Below are 20663 nucleotides of genomic sequence, written 5' to 3' on the forward strand. Positions count from 1 at the left end.
TATATTTAATCCTTTACTTTCTTACTTACGTTTGTCATCTGGTTTTAACTCCACTGTATGAAAAATAAACTCCCTCTAGTGGCGGAGAGCATCATCACAGTCTCAGAGTGAAGACCATCAGGAAAGTTTTATATGGTTCATAAAGGAGGTAAATAAATGATAGCTTTTTGTAGTCAGTTACCTCTCCATTACAGTGTGGTGTTTTGAAAATCTGACCTACGTCCTCAGGATGATCTCTTAAACTTTTTAGACTTTACACTTCACCAGTAAAACAGAAACTGTGGACCAACAAATGTCCAGACGTGTCACGTGACGCCCACAAAAGGTGTGCCTGGCTCTACCATACTCACTCATTCGATTTTTGAATTCTGAACACAAAAAAAAAGTTGTATAGTGTACTACACATACTATAGCGAACTATTATGTTCATATGTTACATATTATCGTGTCATTTTATTTGTGAATAAAACTTACTCTTCAGAAACAAAACTGGTCACATTACCAGAGCCTCTGATTCAGAACGTTGTGCAACTAGATCTCAGAGTGAGAACATGCAGCTGACACAAACAGTTATGGGTTATGAGTTATGAGTAATGATGCTCCATGAACAATTGTGCAAAACATCATTGGACGCACTATTGGAAAAGGATGAAACTTTGAGAGGCTGTTCACTGCAGAGCCATGGGTGGTGTGTGAAGTCCAGCTCCGCCTCTCTGAATGTAATTTGGGCCTAATGGGTGGAGCTAAATATCTAACCACACCCTAACTCAACCCATAACCCTATTAGACGTCCAGAGAGGAGGGGCTGGATGTAATTCGACTCTGCAGTGAGCACTACTTGGAGAACTTCGAAAGGTTTGAACAAGATTGGGAGGAACAAAGAGAAATTAAGTATTCCTGGAAAACAGTAAGGCGAGACCCTTAAATGATAAGAACAAGGAAGTGCAGACTCTACACGAAAACTCTCTCCAACCAGAAATGGTACAGGTTATAATTCTAAATCATTTCAGTATCAGATATACAGGTTTAGGTTTTTTTTTTTTTTTTCTTTTTTCATTTGTTAACTTTTAAGTTGTTTTGTAAGTGTTACGTTTTTTTTTTTTAGAGATAAAGTTTGTTCTTTTGACCAACTTAGAAAAAACGTACTGTGACAAAAGTAGTATATTGCAAGTCTGCAACAATTTGGATTTACATTTAAAAGTAAAATTTTTGCCCATTGTTCTGTAATGGTATTTTAAACATTCGTACTAGATAATAATAAAAGGTCTGAATGTGGCAATATTTTAATAAAATAATATGTTAATGGCCTGTTTTGCATTTGTACATGTATATATATATATATATATATTAATGTTAGACCTTTATTAGACCAATATATTGAAATGACTGATTGCAAGGAAAAGTCTCAGAGGAAACGTTTAGCTCTGCTAATCACCAACATACGATTCAAGCACTTAAAACACGGGGCTGGAGCAGCGAGAGACGAGGAGAACATGGAGTGGCTGCTGAAGGCTCTGGATTATAGTGTTGAGAAATACACAAATCTCTCTGGAACTGTGCGTACAGCCTCGTGAAATTATTATTATTTATATAAATCAGTGAAAGTCTTTGGGATGTACTGAAGGAGACTTAACAGAGTACTCGACTTTTGCATTGTCAATACAAGATCTTGATGCACCTCTTAATGGAAATAAGGTGTGTGATGTTATGTCCTATACACAAGAACATCCCAAAGACTTTCACTGAGGTTCAGCTTTGGACTCTGAGGAGCCGATTCATGTGTGGAAATGATTCTTCCAACCATTCTTTCACAATCTGAGCCTGATGAATCTTGACATTGTAATCCTGGAATATGGCCATGATGTGTTTTCCTACATGTTTGTTTAAGAAATAAAAACCACACACTCCATTGATTGGGTTAGAAGAACTGTCGCCAAACATATAACATGCTAGAAACATAATAATAACTGCAATAATGATCCAATCATATACTTTTAAGCATTTGCCTATTTAAAACAGTGACTTTTTTCTTCTTTTTTTTTCACAGGAAATAGATACAGCAATCAAGGACTTCGCTGCACGTTCTGAACATGAAGACTCGGACAGCACCTTTGTGGTTATTATGTCTCACGGGAAAAAGACCCCATATAGTGAAGAAACCATTTTAGGTGTCAACTATCATGAGGAGGAAAACCCTGATGATTACTTCCGTGTTGATGACATCTACTCCAATCTGAACTCAGAGAAATGTCCTGATTAATAAACCAAAGGTTATTCTGATTCAAGCCTGCAGAGGAGGTACGGCATTACTGATAAAACTCATATTGCTATTTCCCATTTTCTCTTTACCTTTTTCTTTATTTAGTACTGTATTGTGTGTCCATTTCTCTGTCCAGATCACCCAGGAGGTGTTTACAGGTGCTCTGGTCGTTGGGTGCACGTGAGCAAAGATTTCGTCTGTTTTATGTCCAGCCCCCCTGGTCAGTTTACTGTATGTGACATGATTGCTGAAATGAGATTAATTTGTAGCTCGCACATGTGTTTGTCTATTCACGAATGTCTGGTAAAAATTATTAAATGAATGATTTGATGTGTTACACCACGCAGATGTGTGACAAATAAAACAGTGCAGTTGTTTGTTTGTTATACATATAAATGCTTAACTTACCATTGATTTATCTCCACAGGTATCACTTCGTACAGGAATAGTATCAAAGGATCTTTTTTTGTCAACTACATCGTGGAGGTGTTCAGGAAGGTCAATAAAGTAAATTTAAATTGTTTTACTTTTCCAATGGTTTGATTTTCATTTTTGATTTTTTAAAGTACAGTTTTTTCACTTTCAAATTATTTGTTTTTTTTTTTATAGGTCAGCTCACGCATGGATAACGACCCACGTTTCACACGGCAGTGCAAAATATTGCCAAGTATAGAAAGAGTCACGCTTACAAAAAAATTCTACCTGTTCCCTGGACTTTGAGTATGTGGAGGTTCAATCAAAATCACACTTTTATGGCAATCTCTAACTCGACATCTAAACAAAAAAAAAGTCTAAATATGAAAAAAAGAGTGTGTGCTCTAAAGAAATGTGCTCTAAATTTGTTTCTGAAATTAAACATTTAAATTTGGTAAAAGGAATACTGAGCTCAAGACATACATCTGTGCTGACATTTATTAATTTATATATAACCTAATTCGTCATTTTTATATATCATTCTTAAATTTTTTTTTAACTTGATCCCATTTAATGAAATTTCATCATACACTTTTCTATTACCATATTACTGTATTAACGACATAACCGATTAATAAGTTGTTGTCTCCACCCATGTCCATGAAATGGAGACAATGTGCAGTAAATTTTTCACCCCCTTGTTTGTTATGAGAACATTTACAAATCTTTGATAAAAATGCAAATGAATCAATAAATCTTTTCTAATTTGTTGCCATCACTGTCTCTTGCCTGCTTATCCTTCTGCATTTGGTTGAAGCCTGAGTTAACTCATACTGAAGTTCTGTTCATATGTTAGCATATTTGAAGTGAAATCTTGGCATGCCATCATAGGGTTGAGTTTGGCTTCATGGCACAGATGTAGCCGCTTCCCCGCTCAAATAAAGTGAAGGTAGATGTTATAGACACGTTATGGCTGCTCTGTGCCTGCTCAAAGTTATATGTAAAGGGTCTAGATCGCCCCTGAAGGCTGGTAAAGGTCTGGCTAAAATAAAAGTAGTTAAGGCTATTTCAGCAGCTGTGAATAAATAATGCAGACTTGAATTGAGTTCATTTGTTTTGACAATAAAATAATGTTTATCTCTGTGGTTTTAAACTCATAATGGTTCTAAAATATCCTGTAAAGAAGAGCAGAAGCCTGTTTATGTTATACACTGTAACAAAGAACACATGAATTTATCACAAAATAGACAACATTTAAATACCCAATGTTTTAGCTTGAATGTCCGTAATTTTCTTTCTTCAATGACTTTTGACCCGCGTCCAGCAGCAGAGACTCCAACAACACATCCATTCAGGACATGAGAGAGGAACCAATGAAGAATGAAAACAGACTGAGAATCAGAAAGACACATGAAATAGAGGAGAGCAGACAGTGTGTGAGTGTGTGACGTCTGCTTTAAACACACACTAATCACTGCATTATCTCAATGTTTAGTGTCTGATTCTCTCAGTCCTCAATCTGAACTTTACAGATGTAACATCACACACAGTCCATTCATTATGTGCAAAGATTTATTGAACAAAACCAGTAACAGTGCTACACTGTATAGATGTTACATTACAGAGACATTTTCTCCTGATCTGATGCTTAGAAGTTACTTAGTTACTTAGATTCATTCAAATTAATTTATATTTTTGCAATGTATTTGGACTCGAATAAAACCATTTTAAGCTGAAACTGTGACAAAATCTACAGTAGCTTTACGAGATCAAATGAAGAGCCAGTGTTTCTACAGACCATCATCTCTGACTCCCTGAAGTCTCCACTGACTCACACAATAGCAGACTGGATATCAGATATCAGTGGCATGTGATCAGACCCTTCAGAACCTTCAGTGAAGGAGTGACAAATCAGGACAATCAAAAAAGATTCAAAAGTTATGAAATATTAAATAATATCTATCTATCTATCTATCTATCTATCTATCTATCTATCTATCTATCTATCTATCTATCTATCTATCTAAATTATTTAACAATAAATGTTATGTATTTAAATATAACATAAAAAACAGCTTGACTACTGTTGTGTGTTTATGAAATGAAAATGTACCCTTCTGTGTTTCTTTGTGTAAACGCAGTAGAGTTTGTAGTAGTGCTATAAAAAACAGCAAGCACCTGGTTTATCTTACTCCCGCCTCTCATGTATTTCTTAGAAACTATAAAGGAAATATATAACGATTACCTCAAATGGATTAACCTAATCTTTCCTGTTTGACAGAGGGTTCTAAGTCTGTGTTAGCCAATCAGAAAATCGATATGATATGATCGATATAGTTTACAGAGCTATTTGCATATTCACAAAATATTCTGATATGTCCAGTAATTTATTCATATAAGCAAATCTGACCAATCGCATCTTTTATTAGCACTGTGGAGGTTGGCCTTCATAGCCCATTGAAGAGGAGCCTTCCTGTACACTTTATGTAGTATTTGTTTGATTCCGTCATTTGTCACAATTGTGACTTTATATCTCCTTATTCTGACTTTATTTCAGATAATTGTAAATTTATATGTCATGATGTGACTTATGTGTTTCCATATGTGTCTTTTTGGTTCATCACAGGAGGCTGTTAAATCTGACAAAAAGACACTGAAGAATCAGTATAAGCTCTAAATCCAGCATAGAGGGATTCAGTGAATGTGGTGTTGAATGTATATAAGTGTGTGAGTGTGTGTGTGTCAGAGACGCTGTAAAAGGACAGAGTGCCAGTGGACACGTCCACATACACTCCTACTCTATTAGAACAAGATGAAGGGACAGGAATGTTCTTACTCTTACTATTGTGCCAGACAGAGTAATGATCATCACGACAGTAAATATTCCAGGACTTTTCATTGATTCCAAACCGACATTCACTCCCTCCTTTCCTGCTGATTCCTTTATATGCCACTGCGACATGACCCCATCCAGTCCATTCAGCCTCCCAGTAACAGCGTCCAGTCAGACTCTCTCGACACAGAACCTGCTCCTGGAGCTCAAATCTCTCTGGATGATCAGGATACAGCTGATACTCTTTTTCATATGTTGTTTTTTTGTTCCCATCAGACAGAGAGAGACGAGTGTGTGCTGTGTTTGGATCCAGAGTGAAATCACAAGCATCTGAACACAGAAAGACAGATCAGAACAGCTATGGCATCAATAATGCAGAGGTTTGCATGTGTGTGAGTACTTACATTTCCGCAGTCCTGGTGTGATCCTGAAATTTCCTCCATGATCCAAACTGAGAAGAGAGAAAAACAAATAATGTGTAAAGGTGCAGTGTGTAATATTGGCTGCTAGCTGTTGTAATGGGTACCGCAGTCCATATTCAAAATATTGGAGAGAGTTGATTCTCCCACCCCGTCCTCTGAATCGACGCTCACACGATTTGCTAGATTGAGAAACGCAACAGGAATGAGGGCACATGACAATGGAAAGCGATACATTTCATGTTCCTTGATGTTCCTTCATGTTCATGTTCAGCTAATGTAATGATTTGCAATGTTTTTACTGCAGAGGATTTTTAGGTTGGGTAAAATCTGCCATCTTTTACCCAGTTGTTTGCTGGCTGCAATAAGCTGTGTTTTCCAACAACTGGCAACCCGTGTTTCGAAATACTATTGGGCAAATTTGCAGTGTAGCGGGATCACACAGACCAAAACAAAAACAAAAAGCTCCGGAAAGCACATTTAAAGGTAGAATAACTGACTGAAGCATTGTTTTTTCGTAGAAACTAGTAGTTGAACTTAGCATGTTTCTTATATTTCTACAAGCATATTATGGTAGTTTTATGCTTTAGTAAAGTAAGGCCCCAATATATTCTTCGCTTAGGAGTAAAAATACTTTTGAAATAGGTGACCATTTAGATGATCCTTTAAGAGGATATGTAAATATGTGGTAAAAAAAAACTAAAATGTCAGCTGTGAAAGGACAGACTAAACAGAAGAAATGAACCGGAGAAGATTTCCATGTAAAAAAAAAAGATCCTCAGAGCCACACCTACCTATTACATAAATGCCACGGACCAATGGTAGTTCGAAGGTGTTTACCAGAATTTTTTTACTTTTGTTTTTAGATTTTCAAGAAAGTATATGTATTTGCTTTCAATATTTACTAATGTCCTGCAGAGTTCAGCTCCAACCACAATCAAACACACCTGATCCAGCTAATCAAGTTTACATGAAAACTACAGGCAGGTTTGTGAAGTCAAGGGGTTAGAACAGAAGTCTGCAGGAAGGTAGACCTCCAGGACCAAGGGTTGACACTGATTCATTGTGCACTTTATGAACATTCTGCAGATTTTATCTGAAGTCAGTAACTACACTCATTGCCTATATAGTGAAAAAAAAAACAAAGTAGTAATAAAAAAAAAGCTACATTAAATTAAACCTATAGTTCTACACCTCTAATGTTGGATATAACAGATTAAAATGTTGCTCTTACATGAGGTTTATGGATTTTTCTGTATTAAATCAGAGAAAAGTCAGCAAAAAAAATAATGGGAGCACAACATTTCATAAAACAATATCTTAACAAAATATCCCTCTTAACCCTCTGGGGTCTGGGGTGTTTTTGGGGTCCTTGAGATGTTCTGACATGCCCTGACATTTGTGCTTTTTTCAGTTGCTTATAAACATATTAATGGCAAAGGTATAAATTCACTCTATATAGCACAAACAGGACTACAATAATATGTGAGCCACATGTATGTACATGTTTTCATTTTTGAGAGAATAATGTTTATGCACGTAAACGCTCCAACAGCATCATGCATATTTAGTAGTTCACACCTGATGTCCCTGCATACCTAATGAGCCATTCATTCAGGTGTGTCACCTATAGCTAACTTAAATATACAAGCTTCATAAAAATTATCATTCTAGAGGAAAATTTCAGATGGCATTTAGAGGCTTTTGCATCTGAACTCTTCATATATATACACACACACACACACACACACACACATATATATATATATATATATATACATATACATATATACATATATATAATATATACATATACACATACACACACACATATATATATGCATACACATACATACTTTATAATCTATTCAAAACTAGTCAACGTCTTTCAAAACTATACATTTCAAAGTATACATTTTATCATACGTATTTCAAAGTAAAGGATTCATTAGTTAGTTGATGACTTTATTTTTGACAAAACACATACAGTATATATTCCTCATCTCAGTATAGCAATAGAGTTTGCTAAAAGCTGTTCATTCAATACAGCAGTATTTGAAAATCGATAATATTTTGTAAAGTTACATTTATATTTGCATTTATGTCAAAACCTAGACACTTTTAAACATCAAAAGGACATTTATTAATATGTATTCGTGTCAAAATGACATATAAACAGATTTTCCTATTCAATTTTCCAAGACGCTTGCGTGTCGTGTGAAAAATAGGCGTCGGTTCTATTTCTAGCCTGCGCGCGTTTTCCACGCGGCTCGTGCCGCGCCTGAGTCGCGCGTCTCACACAGGCAGTGTGCAAACTCTAAACTGTTAACATGGGAGCCGAAATAAAAATGGACAAGCCATGCAGCTGAGACGCTTACGCCACGCATCCAGTGTTTCACCGGCCTTATCCAGCGGATGTGGGCGTTCACAGGTTTGTATTGTATGCATCGCCTCACATTTGCGTTTGTATAGCGCGGTCTCCGTGGGCGGAGTCACATTACAACTTAATTAGCTGAGATGAGAACGACTGACATCTCTCTCTTTACATACATATTATATAAACTGTGAATATTTGTTTTTTATAAAAAATACTTAATTTAAAAGAAGAGAATTCAAGCTTCATGCCTGTGTGTCTGTATGTCTGTTTGACTGAGTATTCTCTGAGTTACAGTTCATTTTCGGACGCATTTCAGAATTGACTTCACTGACGGAGAGTAGGCAGAACTCGCATCATGTTTATTTTTCTTTATTTGGCGAAAAGCACAACACTTTGTTTTTATTATGAGCATACACAAAAAAAATACACACTAAACAGGATCGATTGATGTATAACACAAGCATATAAGATAAAAATGTTTTTTTTTTTTTTTTTTTTTTACTCATAAAGGAAAAAATAGCCGACCCCAGGGGGTTAAGAAATATTATGAGTCATAACTATCCCACATACTTGAGTATCTGCAGTTTGTAGTTTGGATCATTCAGTCTGTCGATGAGCAGCTGGACTCCTGATTCTCCTGGGTGATTGTAGCTCAGATCCAGCTCTCTCAGGTGTGAGGGGTTTGAACTCAGAGCTGAAGACACATAACCACAGCCTTCCTCTGTCACCATACAGCCAGACAACCTACAGACACACACACAGTCAGATCATCAACAAACACACATCAACATTATGACCGGCTGAGTGTATATATATCCCTTATATGCTCTAACACACCTCAGTATCTCCAGCTGACAGTTTGGACTCTTTAGTCCATCAGAGAGCAGTTTCACTCCTGAATCCTGCAGGTCATTGTTACTCAGGTCCAGCTCTCTCAGGAACGAGTTTGAAGATTGAAGGGCGGATGCCACAGTTTTACAGGACTGGCAACTGAGATTACAGCCAGCAAGACTAAAAGAGAGAAGAACACAATTTTCTGTCTGTACATTATCTTACAGTTAAAATGTATCTGACTGAAGTTATATACAAATATTAAGTAACTTAAAAGAGTATACAAGAGAGAAAAAAAAACACTTACAGAGCTTTTTTGCAGTTGATCACAGCTGGTATCAGTCTTCTTCTCCCCTCATCTGATGTGTTGTATTTCTTGAGGTCCAGCTCATCCAGCACCTCCTCTGACATCTGAAGCATGTAGGCGATTGTTGAGCAGTGAGCAGGAGAGAGTTTCTTCTCTGAGAGTTTGTCTGATTTCACAAACTCCTGAATCTCTCTGGACAGAGTCTGATCTTTGACTTCCAGCAGACAGAGGAACAGATTGATGGATCTTTCAATGGAGAGTCCATGTCCATCTTTGATCTTCTCTTTAATGTACTGTGTGGTTCTCCTGATGCTCTCTGAGCTGTTCTCTGTGTGTGTGAGTAGATCATGTAAGAGTCTCTGATTGGTCTCTAGTGAGATGCCCAGCAGGAACCGCAGGAACAAATCCAGCTGTCCATTCTCACTCTCAAGGGCTTTGTCTACTGCTCTTTTCTGTAAATTATGCAGTGAATCTAAACACACTTCTGTATTGCTGCTTATGTGGTAGTAATAAACATAAAAAGCAGCGAGAAACTCCTGGACGCTCAGATGAATGAAGCTGTAGACTTTCCTCTGATAAATCACAGATTCCTCCTTAAAGATCTCAGTGCAAATCCCAGAATACACTGAGGCGTCATTGACGTCTATGCCGCTCTCAATCAGGTCCTCCTCATAGAACATCACATTACCCTTCATCAGCTGTTTGAAAGCCACTTCAGCAAGTTTCACAATAACTTCTCTGTTGGACTGCAGGATTTTCTCTGCATCTTTCTCTTCATACTTCTGATTCCTCATGTTGATCTGAATCAGCAGGAAGTGGATGTACATTTCAGTCAGAGTTTGAGGGATTTCTGCACTCAGATCTTCTTCCAGGAGCTTCTGAAGCACAGTGGACGAGATCCAGCAGAAGACGGGTATGTGGCACATGATGTGGAGGCTTCTTGCTCTTCTGATGTGTGAGATGATTCTGCTGGCTTGAGGGTCGTCACTGATTCTCTTCCTGAAATATTCCTCCTTCTGAGGCTCATTGAACCCCTGAATCTCAGTCAGACGGTTGATGTATTTGGAGGGGATCTGATTGGCTGCTGCTGGTCTGGAGGTGATCCAGATGAGAGATGAGGGAAGCAGATCTCCTTTCATGAGGTTTGACATCAACTCACCCACTGATGAAGTCTCAGTCGCATCAGAAACTTTCTGAGTGTCTGAAAACATCAGTGTGATTCTGCTTTCATCCAGACCATCAAAGATCAACACAACTTTACACACCTCATAAATCTTTGGGTCCAGATCTTGAAGTTCAGGATGAAAGTCCAGCAGAAGTTTGTGAAGACTGTACTGATGTTCTCGGATCAAGTTCAACTCTCGAAACTGAAGTACAAACATGAAATCTACATCCTGATTGGCTTTTCCCTCAGCCCAGTCCAGAATGAACTTCTGCACAGAGACGGTTTTCCCGATTCCAGCGATGCCTTTAGTAAGAACAGTCTTGATTTGCTCTTTTTCCTCACATCCTGGTTCAGGTGAGGCTTTAAAGATGTCATTGCAATCGATCGGAGAGTCTTGTGAGTTTCGTGTTTTGGCCGTTTTCTCCATCTGTAAAACCTCATGTTCTTCATTCACTCCTTCACGCTCTCCCTCTATGATGTAGAGCTGTGTGTAGATCCTGTTCAGGAGGGTTTCATTCTCTTGGAGTTTGTTTCCCTCAAATAATCTCTCATACTTGTTCTTCATGCTGGTTTTGTGCTGGTCTTTGACTCTCTGCAGGCCTCCAGTCTCCTGTGTGTGTGTCTGCAGGACTGCTTCAGTTTTTTTCTGACTGATGAGAGTCTGATAGTGGGATGTAGAGGATGGCACAGATCTGATCGGCTCACGTATCTTACTCCTGCTGAAAAAATAAAAGAGCAGCCATTCCAGTGATTACAATGAGCATCAGAAATATCATCAGTATATCAGTTCCTGGATATGACTTTGGTGTCCCTTTTCAAGTTGCACCCTTGTGTAGTGCATATGTCCCTTGTGTTATTTCATTGAGTTTCTTAAATTCTTTTAACCCTCTGGGGACCGCGCGTTTTGCTCGTTTTTTTTTTTTAGCAATGAAAATAAACACTAAATGCTCTGTTAATTTTGATCTTTCATTTTCGTGTAATACATCAACCGATCCTGTTCAGTTTCTATTTTTTTTCTGTATACTCACAATACAAATAAAGTGTTTTGCTTTTTGACAAATAAAGTAAAATTTTGACAAATTTCTGCCTTCTCTCTGTCAGTAAACTCACATTTGAAACGTGTTCGAAAATGATCTATAACTCCGCGAAAATTCAGTCAAACAGGCAAACAGACCCACGAGCATAAAGCTTGAGATCGCATCTTTTAAATGAAGTAATTTATATAAAAAAACAAATATTATCAGCTTCTGTAATCTGTATAAAAAGAGAGCGAGCTCATTACGAGCTAATTCACAAGTAATGTGACCACTCCCCGGGGAGCGCGTGCAAATTCTGAGAACTATTTCAGATCTGTGAACGCCCACATCAGCTGTAAACAAAGTGCGTCGCGATCGAGTGAGGCATAATATAGCCTACCTTATGGAGAAAAGATTCCTCAGAACAGTGCTGATATGAGGAGCAATATCTCCTGATATGAGGAGCAGATCCCGCTGAGGAGTGAGGTAGGCTTCTTTTCTCAAGTGTGGAATAACGTTATGGAATAACGTTAGTGTAGGCCTATGCAAACCGCAAAAAGATGAATCGCATTTCTATAATATGACTCGCCTTTCTGTGAGATGAATGAAGGGTACATATTTGAAGAGTTCAGATGCAAAAGCCTCTAAGTGCCATCTGAAATTTTCTTCTAGAATGATCATTTTTATCAAGCTTGTATGTTTAAGTTCAGTAATTTCACTTTAATGACAATTAATTGGTCATTTTCATTGCCATTAAAGTGAAATAACTGAACATAAACATACAAGCTTGATAAAAATGATCATTCTAGAAGAAAATTTCAGATGGCACTTAGAGGCTTTTGCATCTGAACTCTTCATTTGTAAAGACTGTTTAGTCTAAATATGAATCGCGCGTCTGTGTGTGAAAGAATAAACTGCTTTGCTATAGCCTACTGAGATGAGTAAAAATTGACTGGAATATGTTGAAATAAAATGTATTTGTATAAGCAACGTATTAAACTGCAAATTAGCATTTATATGCCCTAATATTTCATAAAAACAACGTTACAGTCAGTCACTTGTTGACTAGATTTGGGTACAGTTTTTAGGCTACTGTAGAATAAACTGTCACATCAAATAAGCTTTTGTTTAGCAATTTCTGCTCATATCTAACGTTATATATATATATATAATACTATTTTTGTCAAAAATAAAGTCATAGACTAAGATGTTAGATGTTCCAATGTTGGCTATATTCAAACTAATGAATACATATGATAAAATGTAGGCCTATAATCTTTTTTCTGTTTCTTTTTTACAAAGAAAGAGTACACTTGAAATATTGTTGAAATTGTAATTATTGTTGTAATTGTAACCTTTTTAATAAAATAGCAAAACATATTTACAAGAGAGATGTAAGCGAAATCTTAAATGGTCAATATAAGTCTTCTTCTAAATACATCTTTTGTCCTTGCATTGTGGCTCAGTCAGTGTCACACCTGAATGAATGGCTCATTACACATAATGGGTGGGACATTGTATTCTCAGGTGTAAACCACTCCTCCTTCACGCCCCCCTCGCATATTGGCTTTCCAAGCAAAACCTGTTTTACACCATTTAAATCAATGTATTTTTTTTTTTTTTTGTGAACGATAAAGCAAGACTATTTTCACAAAATTTTGAAGCCAGAACTCGAAGCGACAACATCCATTAGTCAAAAGTCTTGTGGACACATATTTAATATGTGTTTTGTGGTCTTATTTCAGCAACTTTCATTTTTATTTTTTCCAATAACCACTCATAAACATTATTCTCTTAAAAATACAAACATCTACATACACGTTGCTCGCATATTATGGTAGCCCTGTTTGTGCTATATAGAGTGAATTTACACCTTTGCCATTAACATGTTTATAAATAACTGAAAAAAGCACAAATGTCAAGGCATGTCAGAACATCTCAAGGGCCCCAAAAACACCTTGGTCCCCAGAGGGTTAAATGATCTTATTTATCTGAGATGCACAACAGTAAATTAGCCAGTTAATGTTTATACTAACAGAGGGTCAGAGATCACTGGTCCATCGCTGAAAGTGAGGGGTAGCATCATGGAGTCATTACTCTTCAGAGACACACCGCTGGGTTCTGGAGACTCTGATCTCAGTCTCTTCCTCCTGCTGATACTGACAAATAAAAACAGAATGTTAGAGCACTAGCTATTAGGGTTACCCAATATTCCGGTACTACAGTAGTATTACTAAAGCTTAAAATTACGGGCGATACCATTGTATTTTAAACAGTAGTATTGTCAATACGGTAGTACCATAAGGAATGTTGTGTGTGGGGCAGGTAAACTATTTAAAAAGTTAATATGAACATGCATGCCTGCAAATACATTTGTGCGATGCCTTTCTGCTGTGCCCTGTGTAGTAAATTATGTGTAGAATTAGCGCCTTATGGAATGTTTCATTTAATTTTGCAATGAAATAAAGTTGGACTTTCACGTAGTTGCTCGCGCTACAGTTTATTAGAAGAAGGGGTCTGAAATTATTTAAAAATCAAGCATCACTTAATCAACATTCGATAAGGCACTAATCACATTATATGTTAAAATATATATTAAAATCATATTATAATGATTGGAATTTTGATATACATGTTTTGCTCTCCAGTCAGGGTTGGAAATATGTAGAAAGAAGATAGAAGATATGTGGACAAAAATGATCCTGATAGTTCAACAATGTGACACGAGCAAGAGTGCTGTTTTTATTTCATATCTGAATGAATCTGTGTTTTTGAACAAATGGGGGCGGATCACTAATTCACTAAGCCATTCATAAAAACAGTCATTTGCTTTGTTCCTGAATGATTCAGCTGTTGAACGAATCAGTTGAAGGATTAAGTGACTCAATCATTAAAACTTGCTGCCACCTACAGGCGGCTTTAGTTTCCCATCTAAAAGTAGGACAATTCATACATTTTTAACATTTCATATTTCTAAATTTTATTTAAAACATTAAATTATGCAATTGTAAATGCAATGTAAATGCATAAATACCACATCTAAATGTCACTTCATGCAGCCTCTGTGCTACTGTGCACTACTAAGATTAATTATGTTTACACTAATTTCATTCGATTGGTAACAATAGCCAATTATTCATTCAGAGGAAATCTGGTCTATTTTGTCTTAGTATGTATTTATGAAAGTTTGGTTCATTTTGTAGATTTTAATTATAATCTAGATGAGTAAAGTTTGTAAACAAACTTAAAAGTTGGCTTGAGAAAGTTAGACCAGAAAGTTTGAACTAGTTTTAACAGCTAACACCCCAAGCTTTAGGTTTACAGGTAGCTATTTTAAAAGATAGAATGTTCGATAGATAGATAGATAGATAGATAGATAGATAGATAGATAGATAGATAGATAGATAGATAGATAGATAGATAGATAGATAGATAGACTGTAAAAAACTGTAAAAAAAACACAACACGGGAGTGGGAGGGAAAGGAGACATTTTTCTGGGATAGGGACAGGACAGGATTTAATTTTTTGTGGGAGTGGGATGGGAGAGGTTTGAAAATCCACTCCTGTGTCACCCTCTGTGAACCCAGACACATCAGCGTTTAGCTTTTCAGCATATTTGGGACTTCCACAACAGGTACAAAGCAGCATTAGTAGTTATCTCCAACATGGTTGATGACGGAAAAAAATACAGAAAGAAATGTTGTTGTTGATGATGTGCGTCAAGACACTCCTCATTGCGCAATGTTTTAATTCGCGAAAAACAAGAAACATCCTGCGAGTGAGTAACGCAATGGGAACATTCACTTTTTATTCAAGAATATTTAAGCTCAAGGAGGAGTGTGACACGTCAATCAAATCTTCTTGACAAACTTTTTATTAATATAGTTTATCAGATGCTTTTCATTAGGGCTGCATGATATTGGAAAAAAACTAACATTGCAATATTTTGTTTTTCTGCAATATATACTGCGATATGACAACAATTTCACCTGATGATTTGAATAGCTCTATTTGTAAAAAATTATTAATTCTAGGCTGATTTGGGTAATTTCCTAGGGTAGTGCATCTGCATAGAAAATAATAAACACATTACAAGCATAGATGAATACAATAGAACAAAGACAGATGGAATAAGCAGTGCTTTATGTTTTTCAGGTAAATTAACTGTATTCAGGTACAGACATTGAATAGTCAAATGTAAAACACAGCATAGTATTCACTGCATTTATACATATATAATTTATAAATTGATACGATTCATATAATTAAAGGATTAATTCACCTCAAAATGAAAATTTCCTGATAATTTACTCACCCCAATGCCATCCAAGATGTCCATGTCTCCATGTCAAGTTTTTTGAGGAAAACATTTATAAAAGTTTTTTGAGGAAAACATTTCAGGATTTTTCTCTACACAACGGACTTCAAGAGCAGAACAGAATGTTGAAGTTCAAATCAATGCCGTTTCAAAGGGCTCTGCACGATCCCAGCTGAGGAATAGAGTCTTATCTGGCAAAACGATCGGTCATTTTCTAAAAATTTTTTTACATTTATATACTTATTAACCACAATTGTTCGTCTTGTGCTGGTCTGCGATGCGCCACGCATTACGTAATCACATTGGAAAGGTCACGCGTCACGTCATCTATCTAAGTTATTTGTCTGTGTACTCCGGTTCAAAAAGGAGGGAAGGGCGAAAAATTCCATCTCATTTTCTCTTCCAACTTCAAAATCATCCTACATCTTTGTTTTAATTTATTATTATTATTTTCTTCTTTTTTTTCGTGACCTTTCTAATGTGATTAAGTAATGCGTGGCGCGTCGCAGACCAGCACAAGACGAACAATTGTGGTTAAAAAGTTTGACCATTTTTTTTTTTTTTTTTGAAAATGACCTATCGTTTTGACAGATAATACCTCAGCTCAGATAAGAACTCAGCTGGGATCGGGAAACGACATTGATTTGAACTTCAACATTCTGGTTGCTCTTGAAGTCCGTTGTGTAGAGAAAAATCCTGAAATGTTTTCCTCAAAAAACCTAATTTCTTTCCCACTGAAGAAAGAAAGACGAACATCTTGGATGGCATTGGGGTGAGAAGTCATGGACTTCTCGTGTTGTCTGCGTGGCTCTGTCTGCGCACACAAAACAGTGCGCGAGTTACAGTCTTCTTGCACTTGATGTTTAAACTGACAGGACTTTAAAACACATGCAAATGATAAACTGTCACTCTATGATGGTTAAACTTAGCAATTAATCTGGCAATTAAACGATACATCGCACAGCCCTACTTTTCATACAAAGCCATTTAAAGGTGAACTAAGTAACTTTTTTACCTTAAAGGGGACATATCATGCTAAATGCACTTTTTTAGCCCTTAAATGCATTTTGTTGTATATTTGGAGTGTTTAGAAGTACAGAAAAGATGAAATTATTCTCTTCAGGTGCTTCGTTGATATCTTTATATTCTGTTTTGGTCATATTTTTCAACCGGTTCAGATTTTTCTGTTATCTATGACGTTTTGCGAACTAATACGTCACAGTATTTGCAGTGGAACTGCCAAATAAGGACATTGACTTCCGGCCCAACACTTTGAGCAATCCGCCATTATTATTTATCGCTGCAATTTTGTAGTCCAAGCTGGATGCAGAAGTTACGAGAGGGTAAGTTAAAATGTTCGGTTGTTGGATGTAGTAACCCACACGCTTCATTACACCGTCTAATGTAGATGAACTGCCGCGCTTGTGGCGCATGTTTGACTGAAAGAACGAGCAAAGAGAGAGAGAGAGAGAGACCCGGTCGCGCGGGCGCTCTCTCTATCTCTCGGAGCCCTACAGTCTATGGTGTAAACATGACTTCACCGTCTCCAAAAGACGCTGTCTTGCTCGCTCTCCCTCGCACATATTAATCAAAATAAATCGACACGGTGGTAAAAGGTCGGAAGACCAAAGTTTCATGTGTAAATACAGTAACATACCATTGCGATACATCCATATGAAGACGTTGTTCTGCAGGTTCGTCGTCTACATTTTTATCTCGCTCCGGCTCCGACTCTGGCTCGAACATGTAAGGCTGGCTGGACAAGTCTTCCGTTGTTGACATTTTGTTAATAACGTGTGAATAAAAAGTTTCTGTGCCGCTAGATAATCCTATCTCTGCTATCAGACTACAAAAATGGCCGAACGGGGTGGAGTTGAACCTCTGCAACCTGGAGAGGGGGCGGGGTATGAAGTGTCTCAATGTTTTTTAAAGAGACCGCACCAAAACGGGTTGCTCTGAGACGCACATGAGAAAAGGGGTAAAAAGGGGGCTTGTGGAGCTATAATAATGAAGAATTCAGACCCAAGCATTGCAGTTCCGCTTTATATAGACTACAAATGTATGATTTATATGTAAAAAGGAACAATTTAAAAGCATGATATGTCTCCTTTAACTGAACAGCAAGTATTGCGTGATATCAGGTCTCGCAATGTAAACAACTGCTTTACGGCCAAAAGAAATGTGCTAAAATGCTGTCATTATTCCGCTCCCTCACGCTGTTCGAACCCGAATGAAGAAGACGTTTTAAAGAATGTCCCATCTGCTTTGATGTCGATGATCTACTAGCCTCTGGTGTCTAAGAATCACCAACGAGTTTTTACAACAGTGTTATCAAATATCTATTCCGAAGCTGTGGGGGGAGCTCTAGAGAGAAACCTGCGAGCAAAAAGCGAGAATACAGCGTAGAAATCCCGAAGCTACTGAGTGCTGCTTTAAAGCAAACTACACATACATTACTAGAAAGAGAGAGTTAGTGGTTTAACAGGATTTAGTCAAGAGAAGTCTTTAGACACATCTTGAAAACTGCAAGCAAGGAAAGTGATTGTGTGCTTCTCTGTGAAGGTTCAGTATCAGCACTCACCCACTGCAGGCTTCTGCACCCACCCTCTTCACAGACACACAGCTGGATCCAGGAGATGGAGGACTCATTTCAGAGGCAGTGTCCTCATCTTGTCTTTGAGTATGGAGACTCATTTTAGTTTTCTCCTACTCTCATTTGCCAAAAGAGTGTGGAGAGACTGATTTCAGACCTTTATTGTGGAAACTCAGAGTTAAATTATGTAGCACAATTATACAATACAATCAAAGTATTCACAACAATCCCGGACAAAGAATGAGTGAAGATGAGGAACTTAAATACACATGGTGATGAACTAAGTGACAAAACAGCTCTGATGAACAAATGGATATACATGGAAACGGAAAATGGAAAATAAAGGAACACAAGAACACAGCTGACTAAACAGACTAATAGAAAACTAAACCAAAACTGAGTATAACTGTGACTAATAGCTTCGTTCGGCCATAATAAAGATAACTGATATTACTTAAACAAACAGACATTTCTCATGGATGTCACGTGAGAAAACGATCATCTGCAGAGAGAAACTGCCATTCTGAAGACATCAGAGGACTGGAACTTCATTACATTATTTTATGTTGTTGTTTATTTATTCATTTTAAATATTCAGTTATCATGTATCATTTATGTATCCAGCTTGCAGTCCTTTTTAAATGTCTTTATTTTTTTTTACCAGATCAATATTTTCGTAAATAAAGTGGTAATTATTAACTAACCCTTTCTTTGTGCGTCAAGTTCAAGTGTTACTCTTTTGGCGTAAATCGATGTGTACGGCCGTCTGCCGGAAAGCTAGTTATTTTAGTCGATAAATTAAACACAATAAAGCACAACTGCAGTTCGGCTATTTCATTTCAAACATTGTGAATTGTTGTTCAGATATTTTTGTAAAACTCAAGTACTTTCATTTACCATTTTCTTACTGCTTATTCTTTTTTTAATGTTTGCTAGAGCAGTGTGTGAATGCAGGAAGAGAAAACTCGACACTGTTTGAAATAAATGTAATAGTGCCCTACATTTTGAAACTTAATTTACATTAGTCTTTATTATTTTGTGAAGTTTAATACTGGTATGATAATCTGAATGCAGTATTCAGCACTGCTGTTTCCAATAATAACCAACTGCAGAACCGCAGAACCATACGTCCTGACAGTCTGATGCCGGAAGTGGACGGAGTTCATGTTTAACACGGTATTAACAAGGAAAAGAAGAAGACAAGAAGCTAAAAATAAGTTATATCTTCGTTGGATACAACATACTTAACGTTACGCTTATACAAAACGGCTCAAATAATTAACTGAAAGAATAACTTTTGATTATGACACTATTTTGTTCTAGATCTGCCGAGACAAACTTTATTGCAGTATTTTCCTATGATCCGTGTAAAGCTGCAATCTGTATTGTAAAAAGTGCTATAAAAATAAAGGTGACTTGACTTAATAAATGTGACTAAGTGAGAATTGTGACGATGGCACTTGATCATGTATTGTTATTTTACAGTTGGATTGTATTACTTTGTTAGGTTACATATTTATGGTTTGTGATTTAATTTGTTGTTAAGCGTTGTATTTTATAGCATTTGTTACATTTTCTGACCATGAGAATTGCATTAATTGTATTTTATTTCACCTACAGAACCACATAATTCAGAGAGGTTCAGCGCTAACACCTTTGGAGCAATGCACAACATGCGGCAGAAATGTTCACTGCCCTTTTTGTGAGAGCAGTATTTTTAAACAGACAAAACGGGACAAATTGAATAATCACATTAAAATCCACTTTAAAAGGCTGTTGTTCATGGAGGTATGAACATCTGGAGTTATTTTTTAATATACAGTGGCAATAGATATTATTTTACATTTATCCATTTGGCAGACGCTTTTATCCAAAGCGACTTGCATTGCATTTCAAGGTACACATATTTAATAGTAGTCCCTTTGGAATTAGATGGTTTTCTGCATGATTTAAACAAAATATTAAATTATCTTCATTAACGTCTAAAGGTTACACAAACAATCTACACTGAAACTTAAGCTAACAAAACACAAACAATTATATATTTCTGTATTTATATTTTGTTATAATGATATTTCATATCTATGAATGCATCCCATTAAACATGCAAACACAAAGGATAAGTTTGA

General features: G+C 36.7%; 1 protein-coding gene across 1 annotated transcript in view; it reads right to left on the reverse strand.

Annotated features, from left to right (window-relative positions):
* Positions 1–4322: 4322 nt before the first annotated feature.
* LOC311286321 (protein NLRC3-like) overlaps positions 4323–20663 on the reverse strand; it is a 45757-nt gene continuing 29416 nt past the window's right edge. The window contains exons 2-8 of the mRNA XM_084402479.1: positions 18523–18691; positions 13659–13781; positions 9442–11325; positions 9141–9314; positions 8874–9047; positions 5912–5958; positions 4323–5837 (exon numbers count right to left, since the gene is read on the reverse strand). Of these exons, the coding sequence (XP_084258605.1) occupies positions 5308–5837; positions 5912–5958; positions 8874–9047; positions 9141–9314; positions 9442–11325; positions 13659–13781; positions 18523–18635 (3045 nt within the window). The 5' untranslated portion in view covers positions 18636–18691 and the 3' untranslated portion in view covers positions 4323–5307. The remainder of the gene's footprint in view (positions 5838–5911; positions 5959–8873; positions 9048–9140; positions 9315–9441; positions 11326–13658; positions 13782–18522; positions 18692–20663) is intronic.

This window comes from Rutilus rutilus (genome assembly GCF_951802725.1).
Source record: "Rutilus rutilus genome assembly, chromosome: 2".
Lineage (NCBI taxonomy): Eukaryota > Metazoa > Chordata > Actinopteri > Cypriniformes > Leuciscidae > Rutilus > Rutilus rutilus.